The 27,465-nt window shown below is 42.0% G+C and overlaps 2 protein-coding genes across 2 annotated transcripts; both read left to right on the top strand.

The window, feature by feature from the left end:
- The first annotated feature begins 393 nt into the window (after nt 1–393).
- On the top strand, nt 394–6,635 carry LOC146985080 (sodium/potassium-transporting ATPase subunit beta-1-interacting protein 3-like). Its single transcript, XM_085783152.1, has 7 exons — nt 394–492; nt 1,549–1,686; nt 3,186–3,266; nt 4,481–4,684; nt 5,797–5,857; nt 6,080–6,139; nt 6,263–6,635. Exons 1-6 carry the CDS (start codon nt 439–441, stop codon nt 6,130–6,132), a joined length of 591 nt encoding a protein of 196 aa, XP_085639278.1. The 5' UTR covers nt 394–438; the 3' UTR covers nt 6,133–6,139; nt 6,263–6,635.
- Nucleotides 6,636–8,737: 2,102 nt separating this feature from the next.
- LOC146985079 (YTH domain-containing family protein 1-like) lies at nt 8,738–17,503 on the top strand. The gene is made up of 6 exons (XM_085782810.1): nt 8,738–8,902; nt 9,279–9,306; nt 11,196–11,290; nt 12,317–14,032; nt 15,152–15,196; nt 15,732–17,503. Exons 1-6 carry the CDS (start codon nt 8,873–8,875, stop codon nt 15,744–15,746), a joined length of 1,929 nt encoding a protein of 642 aa, XP_085638936.1. The 5' UTR covers nt 8,738–8,872; the 3' UTR covers nt 15,747–17,503.
- Nucleotides 17,504–27,465: the final 9,962 nt, after the last annotated feature.

Raw genomic sequence — 27,465 nt, 5'->3', positions numbered from 1 at the left:
AATCACACAGCTGGATGGATGATTGATACATTCCCATTGGGTCTGACTGAAGTTCCTCTGATGTTTCCACCCTCAGATCCTCCTGAGGCTGCTGACTGTGTCCTTCAGGGTCCCCCCTCTTCTTCCTCCTCCTCCTCCTCCTCCTCCTCTGGCTCTGGGCACTGACCACTCCTCATACAGCGACCCTCCCCCTCCCCCTCCCCTTTCTCCTTCTCCGTGTTTAGTTCCCACTCAGCGACGTGTTTACCTCATGAAGTGGAAACGCTCCGTGCGTCTCTGGACATGGATGTGAAGCTCCGCAGGTTCGGACCTTGAGGAGATTTTTTTTTTTTTTTTAAGTCACTTTACAGTTTTTGGCCTCATCATCCTCACCTTCATCATCATCACCACCTTCTTCATCATCTTCAGATCCAGCACGTGCAGCCTGAGGAGAAGAAGATGGGCTGCTGCTCGGCTCGGTGCACGCTCATCCTGCTGTGTTGTCTGCAGTTGGTGAGATGTTTTCCTCTCTCGACACAAACACATCTGCTCGCACATCAGGCCTGTCGCTGCTGCTCACACATCCAGACAAACTTTTACCACTGAAAATAACTGAGCCACATTTTAAAGCCACATTTTATTTTATTTTTTGTATTGTTGAAATGTATTAAATGACCTGTTGTTCATCAAAATGAGAAAGTTCTTTTGTTGCTGCTTTAAAATCTGCACATTTTATATTTTACAAACCTGTAAAACCTTAAATAAATTAGACACAGATTGTAGGCGATACTACACTTTTAACAGCAATTGCAACTTATTTTATTATGTTATCTAATAACCTTTCACTTACATTGTCATTGTTAATTCAGGTATCATCTGAATTATCTACAAATTCAAGTTAAAAATCAAACCGATAATTGATAATGCTCAAAAAGAGAAATAAAAGCTCAGCCACAACTAAGATTGTGTTGTTTTATTGTTTAATTCTTATTGTTTAAAACAAAGGGAAGAAATCCACTGGTTAAAGCCTCTCTCAAATGCAGGTTTTCTTTGATGTTTATTAAGTTAAACTGAATATTTTTCTGTTTTGGACTGTTGGTCAGATAAAACAAACAAGAAAAATGAAGAATTATGAGCATTTTTCACATTTTTCTGACAATTTATTGACCAAATAATTAGAAAATTAAACAAAAATGAAACTAATTGTTGATCACAGTTGAACTAAAGTGATGTTTTTTTGGGGTGAAACACGTTCAAAAGATGTGTGAAGGGTAATCTTGTTATATAGTTGGAGGCGCCTCTGAATCTCAGCGACTACAATGAAAGGCTGCAGCCGCTCTGTGTTTCCCACCCTGCCCCCCTCCATCACTGACCTCAGAGGACACACCACTAAAACCCAGAGCTGCTGCAGCTTTGTTCCCCCCAAATAAAGGGGCTCAGTTGCCTTGACAACTTATTGGTAACGCATGAGTAAAAGATCAGAGTCTTGACAACAAAAAACAAAAACAACAACAATAATAACAGAGAGTGTGTGTGTTTTTTATAACCCGTCGTTGGTCCTGTCTCCAGATCGCGGCTGTGGAGCGGCAGGTGTTCGACTTCCTGGGCTACCAGTGGGCGCCCATCGCGGTCAACTTCCTCCACGTCATCGCCGTCATCCTGGGCCTGTTCGGGGTCGTCCAGTACAGGTCACGCTACGTCGTCATGGTGAGGAAACAAACACTCACTGATAGGCTACATGGATGTCGCTTTACACACTGCAAAATCTCAAAGTCTTACTAAGAATATTTGTCTTATTTCTAGTCAAAAACAATCTCATTATAGCCTACTTAAAATAAGACTCATCGCATTAAAAAGTAACTTGTTTTTAGACACTTTTTACGTCTTTCAAGCATATTTTCACTTAAAATAAACTGATAGTGGAGCAAGTTTTTCTTTCTTATTACAAGCACAATAAACACATAGATTTTTCTTATTTCAAGTGAAAAGTGAAAATGATCTAAAAACAAGTACATTTTTAGGTGATGAGTCTTATGTAAGTGGAGAGAGATTAGTTTTGACTAGAAATGAGACATTTTGACAAGAAATAAGACAAATATTCTTGGAAAGATTCAGGGTTTTTGCAGTGCACCAGGTTCACACAATGTTTCCGTGTTGGATTATTATTTCAGAGAGAAACGGTTCATTATTTTTAGAAAAAAATAGATTTGTTTTATAAGTGTAAAGTCTGTAAAATAATTTGTTGTGAGAGCAGCAGTTGATTTGTTTATCATAGGATAAAAAGTGTGGAAACAGTAAAGCAATAAAACAGAGAGTAAAAAGTAAAAGGTTCTGCAAAATATAAAATAAAAGTACAGTAAGTATGTCCTTGACCTTTAAAATCACTTGTTCTGCAGTAAAATCATTTAAATTATTATACATATACGGATGAAACAGCATTTTACTTCTCTAACTCATCAGTAGTGGTTTATATATAGTTTGATAGTTCAATGCAGTGGTTTCTAATTAGTCATGTGAAAAGAAAGAGAAAGAAAAGTCTTGTTACAGAAAATTAAACCGTTCTGTTTTGTCGTCTTTGCTTTACTTGTGAAGTTTATTAAAAGTTGTGAAATCACACACTAACAACTCAAACAGTTGAAATGTGACATATATTATAACTACAGTACAAACATGAGAGTTGATCAGTGTCTTCACTCAGAGTGTGTTTTCCTTTAATGAGAAAAACTCAAGAAAACAGTGTGTGTGACATGATGATGTGAGAGTTTACTTCTGTATATTTACCTATTTTATTTATTCTATTTTTTATTTTTCTAGTTATTATTATTTTTCGGATCCTTAAGTTGGCTGCCAGTTCAGATATAAGTATACCTGTATGGGAGAACTGTGATAGGAGAGAATGTGTGTGCCTTTGTAATGATGTGAATTTTTCTCTCCTTCTCTTTCTTTCTTTCTTTCTTTCTTTCTTTCTTTCTGATCTATTTAGCTATTTTTCTTTCATTACCTGCTTGGATGATAAGATTTAATGACAAATTTAAGAGCAACATGTAGGTTACGAGACCTATTTTTTCTTCAAATAAAAAAATTCTGACCACAAAAACAAAAAAACACATTATCATTTAGATAAAGATTTATTCTTTAAGGAAAAAACAAACAATGTTCTCAGTGTATTGAGTCTGCTTGATGTGGCCGTCCCTGTGTTTGCTCAGTACCTGCTGTGGACGCTGCTGTGGGTCGGCTGGAATGTCTTTGTGAGCTGTCTCTACCTGGACCTGGGGGGGCTTTCAAAGGTGAGTCCACAGCCTCATAATTAGAGACTCACACACAGCTACACAGCTACACAAAGCCACTAAACACTGTGTTCATCTATCTGAGAGACACACACCTCCAATTACAGACACACAACAATGAACGACACGCCCAAACAACGTGTTTCTGTTGTTACTTAACAAAATGTTCAGTTTAATGAAGAAGCAGTGACTGTTAATGTCTCTATTACACTGAAACACGCTGGACTGACATTTAATTATCTTTATTTAATGGACAATTCTGGGCAAATTCAACGTGGGGCTGTATTTTCCTAACATTTTAGGTCTAAAAGAAGGAATCTGAAGATTTTCAGTTTATTTGCTCCTGTTTTGCGGGAGTTGTGTCTGTCCCCACTTAGGCTGTTTACATCCCTCAAAGCCACAGACACCATGAGATGGTGACTCAAACATGCACCAAGAAGTTTATTTACTTCAAGCAAGCCGACATGATCTAATTCAGAGTCGCGCACGGCACCCAAGTTGACGCTCGGTGTGTTCACGTGGAGTTGGAAGCTCCTGTTTGTGTCATAAACACAGGAATATCAACTCTTGACTTGCTTCAAGTAAATAAACTTCCCGGTGCATGTTTGAGTAGCCATCTGACGCTGTGTGTGGCTTTGAGGGATGTAAACAGCCTAAGTGGGGACAGACACAACTACCACAAAACAGGAGCAATTAAACTGAAAATCTTCAGATTCCTTCTTTTAGACCTAAAATGTTGGGAAAATACAGCCCCACGTTGAATTTGCCCAGAATTGTCCATTAAATAAAGATAATTAAATGTCAGTCCAGCGTGTTTCAGTGTAAATATGAGACATTAACAGTCACTGCTTCTTCATTAAACTGAACATTTTGTTAAGTAACAACAGAAACACGTTGTTTGGGCGTGTCGTTCATTGTTGTGTGTCTGTAATTGGAGGTGTGTGTCTCTCAGATAGATGAACACAGTGTTTAATTACACTGAAAATCTTCAGAATGAATTTGCCCGGAATTGTCCTTTAAGGTTTGATGATGTTTTAGTTGGGAAGAAAGTGACATATGTGTGCTTTCCTTTTCCTCTTCCTCCTTTCTTCTTCTTCTTCTTCCTCCTCCTCCTCCTCCTCCTCCTCCTCTTCCTCTTCCTCTTCCTCTTCCTCTTCCTCTTCCTCTTCCTCTTCCATTTCCTCTTCCTCCTCCTCCTCCTCCTCCTCCTGCAGGACAGTGACGTCCTCTCCCTCGGCGTGTCGTCCCATCGCTCCTGGTGGCAGGACCACGGTCCGGGCTGCGAGGCCCCGGTCCTCCCCTCCTCCTCCTGGACCCAGAACCAGAACCAGAACCCGGAGCTGAGCACGGTGCTGAGCTGCTGGCTGCGGCACCAGTACATCGAGGTGCTGCACTGCATCGTGCAGCTGCTCCTATCGGTGAGTCTGGAAACATTTAACGAGTCAAAATGTCAACAGAGTTTAAGTTGCTTTCAAAACTTAAAGGGATAGTTCAACATTTTTTGGGGCAAATTGGCCCATTGCCATAATCCTCATAGCAGTTGGTTTGTTACCTTTAATTGTCGGTGCAAGCTATTTTTAGATCGGCGGAGCAGAGCCGTGAGCTGCTCAGAGCTACGCTACGGAGGCTGATGGGATTTCTTGGTTTCCCTCATCAAACTCATCAAATACACAATCCAACAACTCCAAAACAAGTTGTGACCTGCACATTCACCACGCTATGAGATAATAACAGAACGTTACCAGACAGAGTTGTTTTAGAGGTAAATTCATGCAAAACCGCTGATGCGCGTTCCCGTCCGGGGCAGTTTTTCAGCAAGCAGACTCTGCATTTGCCTCTAAAACAACTCTGTCTCATAACGCTCTGAATGTGCGAACCCTAACCCTAAATCATTTGGCATGTTCACAGCCTGCAGTGTTGCCAACTTTACAGTGTTTTATTTTTTATTTACATTTGGTGATTCTGATGACACCACAGGAATGAAATCAGGAATTATTATTAAAGTAGCAGCAACTTCCTCCATTGTCTGATAGATAGATAGATAGATAGATAGATAGATAGATAGATAGATAGATAGATAGATAGATAGATAGATAGATAGATAGATAGATAGATAGATAGATAGATAGATAGAGAGGAAAATTGTTTTCACCATTCCATACATACAGCCTCGAGAAGTGCAGACAGTCAAGAAAAAGGACCACATAGTGTGTCCTTGACCATATTACATACATTTACATGCATGATATGAGAAACTGAAATAGGCCTACATATATAATACATATGAATAGCTGGATTGGAAATATAGGACAGGTCACTTATCATTCATTTATGTGTTGTTTCTTGTTTAATTATTGATTATTGATGCCTGTTTTTTTCCCTGTGTGACAAGTCCAAATGTAAAAAAAAAAAAAAATCCCTGTTGAGAGAATCTTAACAACACAGTGCTACTTTGAGAAAATGTAAACATTTTCACACTTTTTTATTGATCATAATTCATTCATACACATTGCTGTTTTAACGTCCACAGCTTCTGGGATTCGTCTACGCTTGTTATGTCGTCAGCACCTTTTCAGACGAGGAGGAAAGTTGTAAGTAACTCCTGATGATTTCCCCCACACACAACATGAAACCTTTAATATCATCCTTTAATATTATCCTTTTATTTGTTTTTGTTTTTAACATATGACAAGTAAGGCGTGCACTATGTATTATTTTGCTGCCTTTTCCATTTTTAAATTTTTTCTTTGTGGGATGATTCATGCTTGTGACTCATTCATGTTCTTCTTTTCTTCTTTATTTATTTATTAAAGTTAATTTCATTGGTGAGTTTCATCATCCATCCAAACCCTCTCTGCTCTTCTAGTCTAATGGTAGGTGTCATGTCAAACCCTTATCTCCCCCTCCCAATCTAATTATGACTAGGCCTATGTCACTGTCTATTTTTATTTTAATCCAACATCTTGTATGTTTCTTTGATTTTTTTTCTTCTTCAGATTATAAATAACCACAAAAGAGAAAGCTTGAGAGGGAACTGGGCAGAAGATGGAGCAACAACTCTGGAATACGTTGTCCTGGTTGTCAAACATCTGTCCCAGATGTCAAATGTCGTCACTGTGTCAAGAATAGAATATATCACCAGTATACTGTATCACTGTAGAAAATACACTGATGGATGTATAATGTATTTTATCTCAGGCCTCAAGTGCTGTTGTCTAAACTTAAATGAAAGTCTACCTCTGTGCGCATGTGTGTGTGAAAGAGAGAGAGAAATCACTGGATATTAAGCACTCAACTCCAACTGTCTTATCACTATAGAAAAGTGTCATTTGAACTGTAAATAAGTGTCTGTTTGTCTCTGATGTTTTGTAAAATGTGTAAATTATTCATGTGTGTCATTGCAGTTAGAGACTGGAGACATTGAGTTTTGGAGTGTTTGATATAGATCAGTGAAATAAACCACATCTACAGTACAGCTTGGAGTGCTGCACACAGTTTCTTGTCTTTACAGGATGAATCTGAAGCTTTAATACTGCTGGATGTAACAGGTGTGTTTACAAGGAAAGGAAAACTAAAGGTTTTTGCTACAGGAAATGTAACTTAGCTTATTCCAATAATAGTAGGCTAATAGGCTATTACATATCAAAAATGTGCATGGAAGAAACAATGCGTGATATGCAGCATTTTGCTTGATAATCAACCAACAAGTTGATGAAATAGTTTTCAAACATATCAGATAGCCTACCTTATTTCATTAGATCTACAATCCAGAACTAAATATTTTCTGTTTAGCCTATATATTCATACAATAACGTTTTGGCTTTTGAAAATGACTCAAATGATAAATCAACCGAGTAGATTCTGGCAATCAGCTAACGATTATGAGTCTTGCTTCCAAAAGTTCAAAGTTGTTGTTCAATTATACATTAGGGATTTGTGTCAGTTGGCTAAATTTGACAACTGTGTATTTGAATAGAACTAAATCTAATGTAAACATGGCACAACTAGTTATTTATGGTTATCGATAATAAAAAAAAAACAAAGGAAAAAAAAACATAAAATTAAAAACTATCCAGAATAATTGTTGAATTTACAGTCACAGCAACAAATAGTTGTAAGTCGTTTTTTAATTTTAAAAAACAACATTATACGAATATAATTATAAAGTAACCTTAGTTAAAGGGGACATTATGCAAAACTCACTTTTTCATTGCTTTAGTATGTGTATTTGTGTATCTGGAGTGCCTCCTCACCCCTTACTGTGCGTTCACACCAAAAGCTTCCAAAGCGTCAAAAACGCTTGAGGGTGGGCGTCAGACAAGACAGCTTCCAAAACGGCAAATATTTTCAGCCGCTTTGGCCGCTCGTCACGTGACTGACGTCAAAGTTCGATCGCGCTGGTCATTGGGAACCGAAATACAAAAAAAAGAAAAAAAAAGGCAGCCGATGGACATCTCTATTCTGACAGGTTGCCACCGGTTGCCGCTGAACCGCGTCATAGCTAATTACCCTAAAGTTAAACCTGGCTCAACTTCTCGTTTGGTGACGCTTTGGACGCTTTGGAAGCGCGGCGACGCCTGTTGACGCTTTGGACGCTCAATGTCGCCGGGCTCTCATTGAAAATGAACTTCCGGCGTTTTGACGCTTTGGAAGTTTTTGGTGTGAAAGCACAGTTAAACGTAAGTTTTGACAACTACGTCAACATTTTGTAAACTGCCATAGTCAGAAAATGTGCCGTTTTAATTTCACCCAGTTTATTACTACGTCACAAGCCGGGTGATTTGAATATTCCAGCCCTGTTCCCATGGTTACCATGGTTACCTCAGCTACCAGAGCGAAGATTCTAAACCGACCGTTTAGAGCAGGGCTGTGAAACTGGTGTGTGGAGAACCCAGCTGTGCTCAATCTTTTGGTTTTTCTGACCCAAGCATGATACTAACATTACTTTTAGACATCAAGGTACCATGTCAAGAAGCAGAAATGAGCATATTATGTCCCCTTTAATATTTATTTTATTTACAGATCCGTGTGTGTGTAGTCTGTAGAATGGAACCGCTGCTGCTGCTAGGCAGCGGCGTACGTACGCCTTCGTTTGCGTCACCGACGTCACTTCCGCTCCCCCTCACTAGACCCCGGATGAAGCTGCCATTGGGGCAAGGGAGCAGGGCCGCCGAGGCTGGTCGGATTTTAATTTAACGGAGAGGGGGGGTCGGAGCGGATTGAAGCCCCGGTGGATTAATGAGGACAGCGACGACCAGACACCTGTCCGCTCCGAGCTCCGAGCACCGACACCGGCCAGAGGCGAAGGCTGCTGCCGCTGCTGCTGCTAACGTTACTGCTGCTGCTGCTACTGCTGCTAACTGTGTTTAACTGTTAGCCACACACACACACACACACACACACACACACACACACACACACACACACACACACACACACACACACACACACACACACACACACACACACACACACACACACACACACACTTACTCACTCACTCACTCACTCACTCACTCACTCACTCACTCACACACACACTCACACACGTCGGACACACTTGAACGTCTTGTCAGGGCTTAACACACACAACACCTGGTGGATGAATGATGTCTGCCGCCAGTATCGACCCTCAGGTAAGCTACGCGAGGACTCAGCTCTCTATTTATCTATCTATTATTATTATTATTATGGATGTGTGAGCGCGGCGTGCAGCCCCCACTGTCAGCTAGTTAGTTAGCCAGCTGAGAGGGCAGGTTAGATGGAGAACTGGTAAATAACGCAGGCCTGGACCAACAACAGCGTCCAGTGGACATCTGACTGCTGTAACACAACATAACACAACACAGCACAACACACTGCTCCACTCTGATGGCTTCTCCTGTGTCAGGCTGGTGTGTTTTTTTTAGAGGAAGGGTCTCAATGCATCTGTGGAAAACATGTGTGACCCATGCAATGTTTCTCCTTCCTTTCTCATGCATCCCTCCTCCTCCTTTCAACGTGACCTCCAAGACATCGAAGGGACAAGATGCAAGCAAAGGTAAGAGATGAATAACAGCCAGGTGTTTCCTCTGGATGGATACAGATGTTTTTCACACAGATCCTGTGTCGTAGAGTGTCAACCTGTCTGCAGCTGCTGGAAGAAGTTTCAGACTAGAATAATAACACAACAGCATGTGGGGATGTTTTCTGTGCTGATGCCACAAAGGTGTCAAAGAAACATAAATATCCTGTGAGCATTGATAGATAGATAGAGACAGATAAATACTTGTAAATTTAGTTTCTCAGCTGCACAATCAATCATCAACAAACCAATCAATATACATAGTGCATAGAAACAGAGTAAAATAATAATTAGCGATACATATTCTTCATTGGAGAACCTGCTACAGCTCTTGACTCTGTGTCTTCTGACTCTTCATCTAATCCCAGTTTGACTTGATGGTGTTGAGATCTGGTCTCTGTGCTGCAGGAGATAGTTATTGATGATTGTTTGGGGTCTATATCTTACTACACAGTGATCATATCCCTCTAAACCAAAACTAAATCCTTTGCACTTCTGTATTGTGACATCAACAAAGAAAGACGTCAGACGACATCGTCATGTACATGTTGTGTCTGTGTGTGAACCATGTTTATGCAGTTATGAATCATACATCATCGTTGGTGACGGCGGCGGCTTATCGTTTGAAAACACCTTTCACATTTTAAAAAGGTCAACGCTTGTACAGGTGACATTAATCCAGCCGACCACCACTCTGCGTTAGAGAGGATTATCTGTGTGAAATCTCCTCACTGCCACCGAACATCGTGCTCCTCGACCACCGATGGATGTCTTGTATATATATATATGTATATTTTTAATTCCCTGCTGACTGTAGCTGTGGTGGTGGAGGAGCTGCACAGTTTCTCTTCATACTGGTGCAGAACACGCTTGTTATTTTGTGAAGTTTGCACCGTGAATCAGGTCATAGTTTAGTTTATTTAAAGTGCAACATGGTGATTTTACACTTTATAAAATCAATTGCAATAACACGAAGAACAAGATCACTTTACAAAGTCAGATTACGGTAAATGATAAGAAAAATACAGGCCAAATAGACAAAAACATGCCGAGGAAGACAGAAGAATGAGGTCATATCATGAGAAATCCTGACTGTCGTACGACGAACATGGACTGTAGATGGAGAGTGGAAGCCTTTTGTTTATTTAAAGTCCCCCTAAAGAGGCATTTTAAAATTTGTAAAAAATACTCTGCTATGACTTTAATTTGATTAAAATTGCTTTTCTACATAAAAGTTGTTTAAAAAAAACTCTCAAAGAGGCTAAAAACATGTCTACTATTTCTCCCTCATTGAAAAATCCAGGTTCTATTAGTATGCAACTAATGATACGGTTGTGGAACATCTAGCCGTATAAGTAGATGTGAAGTGCCACCATCACAGTGAACAACAAATGAGATGCAAAAAAAAAAAAAAAAGGGATTGGTTGCTGGGGATTCTGACATATTAAACCTGACTGGGTGCTGAAAAACTGAATCCAACTTTTTCAGTCTCTGGCTTTGAAACTTGGTTTTCAGATCTAAAATTCTCAGTTGTGGCTGCATTAGCGACTTCGCTGCTGAAATGTCTTGTAGCAGAACCCAAACACAAACGCGCTCCGTAACCTGTAATCTTTTGTTAAGACTACACAAACACACACGTCGTAACATCGTATAGTATGTAATATAACGTTATCCACCGCTCCATTTATTGATTTTTCGCCGGCGGCTTCTTTGTAAACAAATGCACATGGGCGAGAGGAGCGTAACCAAAACAGCGGAAAAACGACCGGACTTGCGTAGTTCCCCTTCAAAAAACACTTTGCATCATAAGGTTGTTTGGATCTAAACTCTGATGTGATGAGCTTTGACACTGATTTTCATTGCAGCCTTTCCAGTCTCGGTGCAGAATGGCTCGCTCCACCAGAAGGATACGGTGCACGACAACGACTTTGAGCCTTATCTCACCGGCCAGTCCAATCAGGTGGGGAGAATATCTCTGAATATGAACCGTTTCTGTTTGTCCGTCTCTGCCCTGATGAATAAATAGGGTTGCAAAATTCCGAGAATTTTCAAAGTTGGAAACTTTCCATGGGAATTAACGGGAATATACTATAAACAGGAATGAATCTGAAATTTTACTTTTTGATTGGGTGGGGTGGGTGGATGAGTGAGTAATATTTTACTCAACATTCATGTTTTTGTTGTTCAGTACAAGAATTGATTGTTCATACAGGAATTAACCCTCTACTCACAAATAAATCTGTAAATCTGTATTATTTTGCATGGATGTCTGCTTATGACAAAAAAACATATTTACATTTATGTTTGGATATGATACAGTTTGTTTAAATTACCCCCAATTTCCAGTTAATTCCCAATAATTCCCATAATTCCATTGGAAAGTTTCCAATTTGGAATATTTCCAAAATTTCCCAGCTCCTGTTGTCCTCCTGGGTCAAGGAAGGAAGGACGGAAGGAAGGAAGGGAGGAAGTTAGGAAGGAAGGACAGACAAAGGGAAAGAAGGAAGGAAGGACGAAGTGAAAGAAAGAAGGAAGGAAGGACGAAGGGAAAGAAGGAAGGAAGGAAGGCAGGAAGGATGGAGGGAAAAAAGGAAGGAAGATGGAGGGAGGGAACAGATTGGGTCAAAAAAGAACGGAAGAAGTAAGGACGAAGGGAGGGAGGCAGGCAAAAAGGATTGTGGAAAGAAGGAAGGGAAAAGGGAAGGAAAGAAAGATGGAGGGATGGAACAGACCAGGTCAACTGGATCAAAAGAGGAAGGAAGAAGAAGTAAGGACGAAGGGAAGGAAGGAAAGAAAGTAGGAAGGGAAAAAGGATTGTGGAAAGAAGGAAGGGAGAAAGGAAGGATGGAGGAAGTGAACAGATTGGGTCAATTTGACCCAGAAGGAAAATATTTTTTTACCAGAAACTTACTGGAAATCTTCCGCCCCTTTGCAGCCCTATGAATAAATGATCCTTATCCCCCCTTTTTTCTCTCTCTCTTTGCAGAACAACAGCTATCAGTCCATGACGGACCCGTACCTGTCCAGCTACTACGCCCCCTCCATAGGATTCCCGTATCCGCTCAGCGAGGCGCCATGGTCCACGGGCGGCGACCCCCCGATCCCCTACCTGACGCCGTACGCGCCGCTCAGCAACGGCGACCACCACTTCATGCACGACACGGTGTTCGGGCAGCCGGGCGGGCTGAGCAGCAGCATCTACCCGCACCGCTTCAACTTCTTCCCGGAGAACCCGGCGTTCTCGGCCTGGGGCGCCAGCGGCTCGCAGGGCCAGCAGACTCAGAGCTCGGCGGCGTACGGCGGCGGCAGCTACAGCTACCCGCCGAGCTCGCTGGGCGGCACCCTGGTCCCCGACGGCCAGACGGGTTTCCATAGCGACACCCTGAGCAAAGCGCCCGGGATCAACAGCCTGGAGCAGGGCATGCTGGGGTTGAAAATAGGCGGCGACGTGGTGACGGGAAGCGGCTCCGGCGTGAAGAGCGCGGGCTCCGTGATCGGCGGCGGCGGCGGCGTTGCTGCCACGGGCAACGGCGGCACACCGATCGGGATGCCGCCTCCGAAACCGGCGTCGTGGGCGGCGATCGCGAGTAAACCCGCCAAGCTGCAGCAGCAGAAGGCCAAGAACAAGCCGGGCACGCCCATGGGCGGCGGCGGCGGCGTGCTGCCTCCGCCGCCCATCAAACACAACATGGACATCGACACGTGGGACAATAAAGGCCCCGCCGCCGCCGCTAAGATGGCGCCGACTCTGCCGCCGCCGCATCACCACCACCACCATCATCACCATCACCACCAGCCGCCGCCGCAGCTCCACTCCCACTCCCACTCCCACTCGCACGCCGCCAGCCTCCTGCCGCCGCTGCAACAGTCGCTGCAGTCGGCGCAGTCGCTGGTGCAGCAGATGACCATGCAGGGGCCGCCGCCGTTGCCGGGGCCGCTGCCGCCGCCGCCGGGGCCGCCGTCCTACCAGAACCACAGCTCCGCGCCGACGCCACAAACCCGCTGGGTGGCGCCGCGCAGCCGCAACCTGTGCTACGGCGGCGGAAGCTTGGACAGCAGCGGCTCCTCTAACGGCGGCGGCGGCGTTGGTAACGGAGGGTGCGGCGGCGGCGGTCTGGCTCCGGACCCGGGCGTGGACTCGCACCCCGTGCTGGAGAAGCTGCGAGCGGCGCACAGCTACAACCCGAAGGAGTTCGACTGGAACGTGAAGAACGGGCGCGTGTTCATCATCAAGAGCTACTCGGAGGACGACATCCACCGCTCCATCAAGTACTCGATCTGGTGCAGCACGGAGCACGGCAACAAGCGCCTCGACTCCGCCTTCAGGGCCATGAACGCCAAGGGCCCCGTCTACCTGCTGTTCAGCGTCAACGGCAGCGGCCACTTCTGCGGCGTGGCGGAGATGCGCTCGCCCGTGGACTACGGCACCAGCGCCGGCGTTTGGGCGCAGGACAAGTGGAAGGGGAAGTTCGACGTGAACTGGCTGTTCGTTAAGGACGTGCCCAACAGCCAGCTGCGCCACATCCGCCTGGAGAACAACGACAACAAGCCGGTGACCAACTCGCGCGACACCCAAGAGGTTCCTCTGGAGAAGGCGAAGCAGGTGCTGAAGATCATCGCCCAGTACAAACACACGACCTCCATCTTTGACGACTTCTCCCACTACGAGAAGAAGCAGGAGGAGGAGGAGGTGGTGAAAAAGGTAGTTAACGACTTCAAGACGTCGTAAACATGGCGGTTTTAAATCAGAGAATTTAAAGGTATAATGTGTAGGGAATTCGGAACATATTCTTGATGTTGCATTCACGTGAAATCGGGCAGACGTCAGACAGACAACAGACGCTGCATGTAACAGGATAAACAAGCGTCTATGTAAACAAGTGGTCCGCCAGCACGAGGCAAAGCAATACAGGCGTGACAATATGTTGTCATGGTGATGTCGTATTGTTTACCTGACCCACGTTTTACCGTCTTTCTCTCGTGGAGTAAAATGACATCCGGTTGGTTTGCCGACGGCCGTCTGCCTGACTGCACCTGAATGCAACACCAGTGCCTCCGTCCTTCCTCACACTACACAGTGGTGACAGTTTTAACAGGCCGAGCCGACAGCTCCGCTGAGTTTCCGTGGTTACCTACTGTCCCGCTGCCACTGAACGTAAAAAAATGGCGATGCAACATGGCCGCCTCGGTTCGGTGCGTCGCCCACTTATGTATTTGTAACGACTTGTAACAACTCATTCTAAGGTACAAGAAAGCTTTCATTTGTATGCGGGTGTGATTCGACTTCAGTGAAATACGTATTTATGAAAGCAATATTCGGTTTTTGCTAATAAAAAGCCAAATAAGTTACACACTGGGGCTTTAACATTACCAGACAGTTGTTTTAGAGGTAAATTCATGCAAAACCGCTGATGTGCGTTGCCTTCAGGGACAGTTTTTTTATCAAGCAGTCTCTGCATTTACCAATTTTGCCAATTTGCCAAAATGTTGAACTATCCCTTTAATAACATCATTGTGATCCACTGGTGACCACGTCAAGAACACATGAAAGCCAATTAATCTTTTTTGTAATGTAATAATAAATGTCTGAAGATGAGACAAAAATAAAACCAACAACTGTCCTATAAACAAAAACAAAACATTCTGCTCCTCCTCCACCACCGTCAACATTCATACAGTCCTTTATTTATTCCATAAGCTGGTTTTTATTCTTTGGACGTATTGCTCATTTGAAATGAGAGGTGGAGTTTGCTGATGTGATGTCATTTGTTTTGTTTTGTTTGACTTTTCACTAAAAACTGTGTATATTCTATATTTTCAGGGCTACGAGCCCACAACGATACCGAGCCGGTCCAGGATTGATCAGGTACGTCCTTATGTCTTCTCTCTTTAATAATAATAATAATAATAATAATAATAATAATAACGCATGTGAATATATTTAATGCAACTGTTTTGAATTACACCAGTAGTGCATCTGTAAAACGCTGCATTCAGATGATCATGATGTAAATTCACCAAATGTCAGTCAGTGATCAGTCCCAACTTTGATGTAGAGCTGCAACAATTAATCGATTAATCGCACAATAATCAAATAATTGGTTTGGGTAGTTTTTTAAGAAAAAAAAGTCCAAATTCTCTGATTTCAGCTTCTTAAATGTGAATATTTTTGGTTTCTTTGTTGCTTTATGACAATAAACTGAGTATCTCTTTGGTTTGTGGACAAAACAAGACATTTGAGGACGTCATCTTGTGGTTTTCAACGTTTTTTAACATTTTATTGACCAAATCATTTAAATAATCGACAGATTAATCGATAATGAAAATAATCGTTAGTTGCAGCCCTACTTTAATGTCTCAATGGATACACTTATTGGTTTTTCCTCCCTCTTCCTTTCCAGGATCGTCAGAAGTAAACGGAAGACGACGGCTCCTGAAACAAGCTGGATGACGGACGGTCGGTCGTGCTCGGACGTGACGGACAGACGTACTGAAATTTAGAATTAAAAAGGAAAACACACGGACATAAAGAAATTGAAAACTAAATATTTTTTTCTATTTAATTTCGTCGACTTTGGCCCATGTCAAACTTTTTGAGCCACATCAGCTCCTGGTTCCCAGTCTTTAAGATGAGTGCAGGGATGAAGCTAGTTCCATCTGTTGAATCGCTTCAATAATCTATATTTTTCTTGTTTTTTCTTGTATTTTTTAGCCTTATAAATCTCTATCGCTACCCCAGAACTTGCATTCTTAACTAAATATAAATATCTGCACGTCTGTTTTGAAAAATCTCTTGACAACAACATGCTGCTGATATTCAGTGACTGTTCACTTTGTGGTTTGTGTGTTGGAGAAATGTTAAGTGCTTGTATTGGTTAATCTTAACGAGTGAACAACACTTTATTGACAAATGTCTGCTATCTGTGTGTGGCCAGTTGTATTTTATATTATCAGAAGAAAAAGAAAACAACAACTTCTATGATTTCCCCCCCTTTTTTTTTTTCATGTGAGGGGTGTGTGTTACTTTGGTGGAGGAATGTGTACACTGAAAGTTTCTGTATGCATAGACATAATCGTGCAAGGTTGTGACATTTTAGAAAGCATCAATGTTAGAAGAATATTTTGAATAATAATAATAATAATAATAATGTGTCACCTGGCTTAAAAACTGATTTAAAAATTAACATTGAGGTGGAGGAAAGTTGGAGTTTTTCTTTCTCTCCAGAGCGGAGCCTTAACATTTCTTTTCAGCAGTAGTGTAATTAATGTATGACTGTTTTTGTTTTTATGTTTTTGCTTATTAATATGTTTTTGTTTTTCCCAGTACTGTACCTCAAAAATTGTCAGCCAGAGATTCAGGGAAAAGATGTCTTAGAGAACAAATGCTCTTAAAGGTGGTCCCTCTCTTTCTTATTTAAAGGATGGAAATATAAATATACTGTATGAGTTCAGGTTTTTATCAACACAAGTGGTTATTTTTCTTTTGCTTTCTTGTCTTTTTTCCCCCGTTAACAGTGAGTTTTATTTCTCCTCCTTGTTTGTTCAGCCGAAATTCTGAAGGAAATGTAGCATGTACTGCTTTTAAAACTCAAAGCCAGGCCTGTCACATTGTTTTTTTTTTGTTTTTTGTTTTTGTTTTTAGTTTCTTGTTCTTTCCTAACATCATTATAATCTTGACATTTTCATCATTTTCATCATTTTCATCATTGCTATAACCGATTCACTTCATCCTCAGACAATGTAAGCTTTAATGTACCGGCATCTCTAACTAAAGATTGCCTCAAAATGTTTAACTGTAGCATTATACTTAACTGATTTATTGTCAAGTGTATGAACACCCAGAGACTAGCCTATATGGTATATGTTTGTGACTCTTTTTTTTCTTTTTCTTTTTTTAATTGCTTGCTGTATTGTGTGTATGTGTGAGTGTGCGTGTGCGTGTGTGTGTGTGTATGCTGGAGTGAAAGAAAAGAGAGGGAGTATGACTGAGGAGCAATCAGAGTTATATAACGGTATTGGATTATAGAAAGTTTATGCAAAAACAACAAAAAAAACAAAAACAAAGAAAAAAAAAGTTTTAAGTCACCCCTGAATTAAATATCCATTGTATCAGAGGTCACTATCACATTCTTAGATTTGCTCATGTTCATTATTAAAGATATACTTATCTGTTGTTGGTCTTCATCATTATTATTATTACAAGTAGGATTCTGTGATTGCATGTTTTTCAAAGCGGGGTTTGAAATCCTGTGCTTTTATTTTGAAAATTTAAAAATAATAAAGATAATCATATTTTATATGATATAACTTTGGTAATAGATCAAAACCATCCTCGTCTAATCGTTCAAAACCTCCAATATGTATAAAATGATATAGGCTACATTTTTAGTAAACACTGCTTTGCGTGGGACTATTTTCAGTGGCGGAATAACACATTTAATACGAGTGAGTTATGTGTGTCTAGTCTACTTGATAGATATTGGCTCCATCTTGTTTTAACTTGTTTTAAATTGAACGTCCAAGGACACGACGCTCTCTGGTCTCCAGTCGACTGGAGGAGAAACACTGACTGCTGCACTGTGTGTGGAAGTGTTTTCAGTTTTATTATTACAGTGTGTTTCATGAATAATTGAGTACAACATCATCATGTGCAGCTGTAAACTATGAAGAGACAAACCTCAGCCCTCTACACCGACACACAGGGTCGTAACCTGAGCAGACTGTGTGGTTCGGCTGCACCGTCATGTTTGTGTTGTGTTTATATCTAAAGGTGAACGGGGGGCAGTGAACGCATCAGCCAAGTGTGAAGCTGTGGCTCATTGATGAGTTTCCTACACAACAAGAGGACAATACAACTCCATGACAGCAAGAAAAACAAAATATTACTAAACTTATTTATTGAATTCCCTTTGTGTGGCAGCGTTTAAACACACTTCATACAAAAAAAAGCAAGGAACAGTGAAGGAATAAAGATACAAGTGGATTTAGTACAATACTTTTCCTCAAGTTCTTATTTAACATATTGATTTAAACTTCACTGTTTGATTACTGATGATTAGTTTTCACTTCTCTCTAAGTGTGTTTAGTGTGTAGTCACAGGTTAACATGGCCTATAGCTGTAACAATATAGAAAAAGTTCAACCTTGATCCAGTTTGTTCCTTTATGTGAATTTTCAACAGTAAATGACAAGAATATTTCTTTCATTGATCAAAACTGTGGCCACACATTTGTCAGAAATTTCCCTGACAGCATCTTAATGTTCACACGTGTCAAAATCCAGTTGGTTTCATTGTTTATTGTTTTTTTTTTGTTTTTTGTTTTTTTTTACAATAATTGTGTATATTCTGTTTGTCCAGAAATAAACACAAAGAAAGAACATAAAAAAATATACATTTTTAAATGTTACATTAACATAAACAGTCAAAAATGTTCACATTTATTCCCTGAAATTGATATTATAGCCTATAATAGTGTCATTCTCCTAAACCAACCATCAAAGACACAAAGTGAAATGTGAAATAAATCAGATTAAAGAAGCTGTTCAAAAGAAAGAAAGACTTTATTAGCAAAGTTTTACCAGTTTCCTGTCAAATATGCTTTGGACTGACATGTTGCCTGCTGTAAACGAGGTCAACAGGGTCCAACAACAAATGTCTTCTTGCCCCAGGGCATCATGGGAGATTAATCTGGACAATAGACACCGACCTCACACACTGGAAAAATGCAACAAACCAGCATAAAAAATAAATAATGTAGTTTGGTCAAATGTGTTGGAGCAGCCTTTGTTCCCCTATCTCTCTCTCTCTCTCTCTCTCTCTGCAGATGTTGGGTCTCTCCATCTTCATGAATGATGCAGCTGTGCATGGCGCGTGTGATTCCTCTCTTGGCATTCACCGCGTGCCTTAATTGTATGGCTAATAAATCAAGGTCCGCCGTGAACACGAGGAGCGGTAATCCTGTCCCTCACCTGCAGGAGCGTTTCAATCACAGAGGACAAAGAAGAAGAAATAAAAAATAAATAAATAAATAAATATATATATATAAATAAATATAACGGACTCCACACATCACAGGCCCGCGCGCCATTGCAGTGAGTGAAGGCTCCTGAAATAATAATCCATGACCTATTTTAACATCAATAATAGGATAAATACAATTTAAATATCTGCATCAAACCACAACAGGCTCCTTCTCCTTCTTTCTTCTCCTTCTTCATGTTGGTCACAGCTCCTCCTCCTCCTCCTCTTCTCCTGCGGCCTTAAACCAGCTCCATCCTCCTCTCCTCTCCTCCTCTCCTCCTCTCCTCCTCCTCCAGCTGCTCCTTCATCCCGCAGCAGCAGCAGCAGCAGCAGCAGGTTTCCGGCCTGCACAGTCAAACATCTCCCTCCGCCTGATGTGGTTTCACCAGAGACTCGGTCCGTGGTGAGTGGAGGAGGAGAGGAGAGGAGGAGGAGGAGGAAGAGGCCCGGCCGGCTGCAGCGCTCATCATCTTCTTCAGCATCATCTTCATCTTCATCACCGGGCCCGGCAGGTGCGCTGATTCGCTCCGGTTCGGTCCGGTTCGGTCGGAGCCTCCGGTGGTTACCGACCTGACAGGCAGCTGCTCCTCTGGAGGTTATTGAGACATTTCACTACATCAAACCGACCCGTGCTGAGCTGCGTGTGCGTCCTCATAGGCTCCAGATGTGACGTCATGACGTGGATCCAGACGCTGGATGGATGCGGAGGTTCACAGGAGGAGAGGGGGGGGGGGGGGGGGGGGGGGCAGGAGGCTCTGGCCGAGGTGCTGAAACAACGGTACCGGTGGATCGATGGAGAAACATATTATGGCTGACTGACACTGAACGCATCATCAGAACTCTTTAAAGGGATAGTTCACCCAAAAAAATTGAAATTTCACTCATTATCTAGTACTCACCCTCATGTGGACTAAGGGCTGGGAGAAGTTTCAGAGTCCTCCGTGGCTTCTCTGAGTTACAGGGGGTCTCGGCGTAGCAGTGCATGTCCATTTAATGGTCCAAATGGATACCAATTCAAATACCTACATGCTGCTCGTATGTAATGTCCGTCTTGTATTGAAGCCCCGAAATGCAAAATTGTCCCGAAAGAAATTAAATAAGTCTATATTTCAAGCTTGTTTTGCAGCAGAACCGGGAAGAGGAGCTTCCGCTACAAACAAGCTTGAAAAATACACTTATTTAATTTTTTTCAATTTCGCATTTCGGGGCTTCAATACAAGACGGACATTACATACGAGCAGCATGGAGGTATTTGGATGTTTTTTGGTGTGTCTTTTTGTTACGAAGACAGTTGGTATCCATTTGCAACCGTTATATGGACATGCACTGCTACGCCGAGACCCCCTGTAACTCAGAGAAGCCACGGAGGACTCTGAAACTTCTCCCAGCCCTTAGTCGACATGAGGGTGAGTAGGTAATGAGTGAAATGTCAATTTTGGGTGAACTATCCCTTTAACAGCAGCACAGTGGCGAGATGAAGCTCCTTTTTTAGAAAGTGTTTTCTATTTGTACAGAGCTTAACCAAAAAAATAAACAATATAATCATAAAATAATTCATTCATACTTAAAGTATATTATTTTACAAGTCATGAATGTCGATGTTTATTGTTTTATTGTTTATTCTAATAAATCTTTTTTCAGGATTGATGAGTGACAGTGGTGGAAGCAGTGTGACGTTATTATTGGTATTACAGTTTTTCTCCATTGGTTTGGCTCATTTTTTAAACAGATTAACAGAAATTACATTCTCAAAACAACATGGACAAACCTCCAAACCACTTGGCAAATGTTCACAATAGAATTGTATTTCTCATTCATTTCATCAAATTGCAAATGTCTCAGTATGATTAAGTACAGGTAGCCTCCAGCACAATTTCCAAGTGAATAGATGTTGTTGATCTAAACTGATTGTTGATTCTCAGTCTAATGGTTCTTCACTCCAAAACATGTCAGCATCATCACATGCACAATAGTCTGTTCAATTGTCAGAACTAGTCAAGAACATAACACCTTGAATACCATATGAACGGCCAGGAGGGCGAGGACGTTGGCCAGTGAAGAAGTGTTAGTTGTGAAACTCCAGCTTTAGTACAGCAGCTAAGCATGAAAATTGTGCACTTTTTGAAAGAAACATGAAACTTCTACCATAGGTAGTTTATGCCATGAGGTTAATTTTCAGAACTGGAGGGAAGTCAAATCCAAGATGGCCGCCAATAATATTCAAAAATGCCTCACGTTGGAACCAAACACAGCAGAAAAACACTTAAGGTGTCATTTCCCACTAACTTTTGGGTGCCCATTCTGTTTCTGATACCTTTGAAATCACCAGAATTCAAGAAAATGCTTTTAGAGCAATATGGAGGTCAAATTATGCAGACGGTGAACCGTGCAAAAAGGTTGTTTATTTCCAAAATAATAACAGTAATGATGAGTTTAATAATGATGATGCCAATAATAATTATTATTATTATAATTAACTAATTTATTATTAAACTTTTTAATAATTCATTTTTTTAACTGGTTTATTTTGTAAAGAACCTAAGGTTGCTTTACAAAACAAAAAATCATCAAGGGATGGATAAGTGGCTACACCATGGTCCTTTCATGTCAGGATCACGTAATGCAATGATCAAAAAATCTTAACAGTCCCCAAAACAAAAACAGAAATCTGTACATTTAAGTGCAGCTTTGTCACTCGAGCACCGTCCAGTGCACCCTTGGCAGTTACAGCGGATCAGCTCATGGCAAGACTTTGCTGCTTCAGGGAGAGTGGTCCAGAGTGGCTGCCATCCAGTGGTTTCCTTTGTCCAGCCCCAGTCAGATGGCTCTGGGATCTCTGGATCCAGGACCAGTGACTGGTTCCAAATGTTGGCCTGAAAGCAAGTAGCCTACGCTTGATGTGCTGTTTGAGGGCAGCCTGGGTTGGAGGGATGTTTTCTAAATCAACCGTGCGTACGCACAGATTTGTGCGTAATGAGTGCGTAAGAACATTCCCACACAAAGTATGGAATTTATCAACTTGTACTTGTGCTTAGGAACGTGCGTAAATTTAAGCACAACTCTGACCATGCGTACACACAAAAACAAGTGGTAGAACAGTGAAACTACAAATAGAACCCAGTGGAGGAGTCACAGTGTTCAGCCATTTCAAACTTCACACATGTTCCCTGTTTCCTAATTTAAAAAAATTCTCAATTAGTAATTTAGCAGACATTTTGAATGATTGGTGTAACAAGCTATAAAAGTATGCAGGTAGATTTGTGTCGTTTGTATAAAAAAAAAACCAAAACGGTTTGTTTCAACTTCTTCTACAAGTGCCTCAATCTCAGTATCAGAGAAATTCCTCTTCTCCGCCCTCTTTGCCATGATTTTGGTGTGGGGGAAAAAAATCAATTCACGCATTATTAAAGGGATTGTTGCTACCATATATGGTCAATTGGAGGCGTTTCTGAATGCAAATGACCCTAACCATGGTAGTTAGGAACAGGTGGGATTTATCATCACTGATTACTTACTAGTGTGCGTACGACCGGTGTCCGCACGTTTGATAATTACGGATTTTTTTGTACTTGCACACATTCTAAATTTCATTCCTACGACAGAATTTAGAACCTTTTCTACGCACGGTTGATAAATGAGGCCCCTGGACTTCTGGGAGAAAAGCTGTTTCCTGGCATCATTCACTTCCATGCTCTCACTGGTTCGGTCGTACATGAGCACCACAAATCGTTCCAGCAGTAACATGGAATCTTCACTGACCTCACTTGGGATGCACATGAGTTCCTGGAAAGCATCACTGACCTGGGAAAGACTACTTCCATGTCTCCCAGGCAGTCTTCTTTCCACGGCCAGCAAATGCAGACATGGTGTCACATCCAGTGAAAGCATGAAAGACAGGGAGAGTCAGGCACTTGATTGGAGTCACTGTGGCAACCATTTCATGAATAGCGATGAACCGGAAATTCGACCCAACACTGAAGGAAACCCTCAGTTCATCAGGAGCTATTTTGCTAAAAGAATCCACTGCCAACACCACCACATCCGTATCAACGGTACGTATGGTCATGCACAGCATCTGCCACATGCAGAAGTAGCCGAGTGTCAGCCTCTTCTTGCGAACATGGGGCAAGGCGGGCCACACATGAGTCAGCAGGACAGCAGAGGACTCCGGTTCCATCTGTTGCATACAGTTCCTTGCCATGTGCTACAGGAAGATTAACAGCTTCTTGAGCCAGGAAGGAAAAAACAACTCTGTTTTGTTTTCATCACATCGAAGGAAGTCTTTCCAGTTCTTGGGCATCACAGTAAGAGGAGCCACCCTTTTCCTCATGCCGTTTCCCCTCTTTTGTCTTGTTGAGGCTTTCAGGCTGGCAGATAGTTATACATCCCAATCAAAGTTAACACAGGCGCCTACCTCTAGTTGAGCAGTGATGTATGGTAGAAACACTGTTTCTCCATACTCTTGAAACGTTCTTGATGTCTTCAGATTCAGCATTTGAACCACAGCTGCACCATCTAGAATTACTGCATCCGTCTCAGGAACACTCTTGTTTTCAAGCAGATTTGACTCCAGACAGTGAAGCAGATCTGCTTTAACCCCAAACCAAAGTTTTCCTCCACTTGACAGAGCTGAGGTGCTGCCTGGTTTTCATGGGAAAAGAAGTGGTTGATGTCTCCATCTCGTGTTTGACATGAGATGTACAGCCTTGAAAAAAGGCCACAGTCACTCTTCAGTGCGGCAGGTTGTGCCTTTTGATTTGACCTTGACAGGTGGCCTGCTGAACAGTGGCAACTTGTTCTTTGGAAGAGGATGTGTGATAGGTGTTGTACACCTTTCCAGCCTTTGGGTCACAAACTCGGTGTACTGCTCCTCACCAAGGGTATCAATCCTTCTTACAGTGTCAGCAACTTGGGTATCAACGATGTCTCTTGTGTCAATGACTAAAAGATCTTGGCTGTGTTCTAGAAATGGATTCCCCATCTCTTCCAGCACTGTGACGAGTGCCTTAACCTCCTTCAGGAATGTTGTTTGCACTCCGGGGGCCTCATTTATCATTGTGGATACACGCTTTTTTACACGCTCTTTCCCCCATTTTGTGCGTACGCACTTTTCTCCGCCTAATTTGGGATCTATCAAACCAAAACTTGTCGGGAGTAAGAGCAAAAATTTACGACCAGTCCGACCATGGCGTACCAGCATTTACACGCTTTTTGAAGAACAAGAGGAATTGGCGACACCGCTGCAGAGTCAGAGAACTGCAGTATGCGAGGGAGAGAGGAGCGCGGACACTGTTTGAAGTAGCAAGTGGTGGTGATGATGACCCCCCCCCCACCCCCCACACCACCACCACCACCACCGCACACGTGTTGACGTCGGCACTTTACATGAAAAGCACAGCGACTCAGATTTTTCCCCTGTGCATTTACACTAGTTTGCTCCTAAATACTGGCTTTATAAAACGAATTTCGTTTTCTTTTGATATCATATTGATATTTTTCCCCTGCATGTAGGCTACACCTCTTCCACAACCAGTCTGTCCAGTCTGGAAAATAATTTCTGCGACGTGCGTGTGTTACGTAGCCAGACTGGACACACACAAGCAAGCAGCAAGCACAATAATGTCGGCGCAAATCAAAGCAAATGAGAAAACATGATCCATATTTTTTGTGTGAATAATATTTATTGTATTTAACAAAACTGGGTGCTGCCCAACATCATTTTAGGAAAAGTCACAGACTGGTGGACTTCAATGTTTTTTTGTTTTTTTTTTAAATATAGGCTATAGCTATGCACAAATGAAAATCAAAGTCTTCCAGTGAACGGAAGTTGGGGGTTAGTGGAAAGGGGTGCAAAGTACTGACTGGCAGTGGAAACCCTGCTTTAAATTATTATGACATAATCTAAAATAAGGGGCAGAATAAATATGATTCTTCTTCTTTCTGTTCTGTTTCATTTAGATTTGGGAGTTTTTTGTTTTTATTGTAGCCTTTCAATGCAAGATGATGTTTCTGACTGATACTGCCGTGTTACCGTGTATCTCGCTTTCAGAGAAATTCCGCTTCTTTCTCCGCTCTCCGTCCGTCTGTTGTATTCACCGTCTTCCACTGACGTCATTCCACACGTTTCCAGAGTGCACATGGCTACTTAATATGCACGTAACTGATTTGCATTGACCACATATGGTTGCGTGGGGCCGTTTAGGGGGCTGGGTATGAGGCGTGTTCTTATCCACGCTTTTCTCAGGTCCGGTGTGATCTATCAAGGGAAATACCGTGCAGCCGTGTGTACGCGGAGTTTGATAGATCTGAAAAGAGTGTATATTTTTTGGTCGTACGCACATTTTGCCTTTCCGTCGTACTGAAAATTTAAGAGGACTTTTACACGCTCTTTGATAAATGAGGCCCCAGGTTGCTGGTCATGGTGTCTTGAGTCACTGGGTCCATGCTGTTGGTTTGTTGCCTGTTCTTCAAACTCTTTAGTGATCCTGGCGATTTCTGGTCCTGCTACCATCCAGCGTCTGAGTGCTCCTGGATTTCCAGTCAGTCCGATAGCCCCACCAGAACCTTTGACCATGGCATTGTTCTGTTCATGGCACTGGTCAACTTGAACAACTGAGCGATGTCTGTCAATTTAAAGACAGGGGCACTGTTCTCATCACTGTTCATCTTTTCCAGATATGCCACTAACTGTGCAAAGGCTATGCCATGTAGGCAAGAATCATCTCCATCATTGTGTTTAGATGTAGCCTGCCTGGCTCTGTTGTACAATGAAGACAGACAGCGGTGATGGTACTTGGCCTCAATGGAGATCATGTCATCCTCCGCGCCCTAATTGGCCAGAATTTTAAAACTAATAATAGTAAAATGGTACAGTTTTTAAAAAATTCACCCCCCTCAGAGTGTGTGCGGGGGGTAGAAACTATCGGTAGAGACCAAAAAACGTAATGGTACCAGGCTTTGATCATGTTTATTGAGGACGTAAAGTCGGCTATTTTAACATGGGGGTCTATGGAGAGTTACTCCCTTCTGGTACCAGCCCCCAGAGGAAGCCGAGAGGATTGCAGTTTTTGAACGCAGAAGTAAGCTTCACTTCTCAGACCGACAACTGCCCCCTTGGGTTTGACGCAATGGATCATGGGAAAATAAAGTGGTAGATAATAGGAGAAAAAGTACAGCTGTCTTCACTGGCTCGATCAAACATGTACTTCAGTACAATTATTACAATGAAACTTTATTTAACATAATAATTAAGTAGTAGGCTAATTAAAGGTGTACAGAAATGGCCGTTTGTCCCGTTTGTCGCGCCGAGTTGTCACGAGCTGCAACACGAGTTTACCTGAGTAAGGAAAACAAATTTGATCGGTCGTTATCGAGCGGGCAGGATATTCAAAGCTTGGGGAGATCTGAAAATAAACCTCATGGTATAAACTAACTATGGTAGAAGTTTCATGTTTCTTTCAAAAAGTGCACAATTCCCCTTAATTTGAGGGCTTAACCGCTGTACTACTTTATTTACAGCACTGTAGGCTACATATAATGTTCCTTGTTCATGTGTTTACATTTCAGTACCCTATATTATGCTGTTTACAGTTTCTTTTTACTCCTTGGCAGTATGAGTGCAATGTGTGATGTCAAACCTCGGCTGCTACTCTTACTGTAAAATCCTGTTTGTTTTTTTCAGCTTTATACACAATTGTATTCTGTTAGCTAGACAAAAAGTAGGCCTACAATAACCATTGTGAATGAAGGACTGGGCTCAGACTGAGATGTGGACATGAAGGATATTCCAATGGTCCTCTAACACAAACATCTAAACATTTTGACTTGCAGTGCTCACACGATGCCAAAGGGACGACGCAGGAACTGACTATTTATATGAGAAAAGAATTTAGTTTTTGACACGAGTGAACTGTTCTGGGGTATTTATAGTCGCAGTATTGAGTGTTGTATAGTGTTATTGCTCAGTTGTTGCTGTCCTCATTCTGTATGTCTTTATATACGTGTGTACAAGCAAGTGACGATAAACCAGAGTCTAATTCCTTGTATGTCTGCATATACTCTGCAAATTAAAGTAATTCTGATTCTGATTCAGATCAAAGTTACAACAAAGACATT

The sequence above is a fragment of the Trachurus japonicus genome, chromosome 7 (genome assembly GCF_045865225.1).
Source record: "Trachurus japonicus isolate A0001 chromosome 7, Traja_1.0".
Taxonomy (NCBI): Eukaryota; Metazoa; Chordata; class Actinopteri; order Carangiformes; family Carangidae; genus Trachurus; species Trachurus japonicus.
This window is presented reverse-complemented; position numbering and strand designations above follow the sequence as displayed.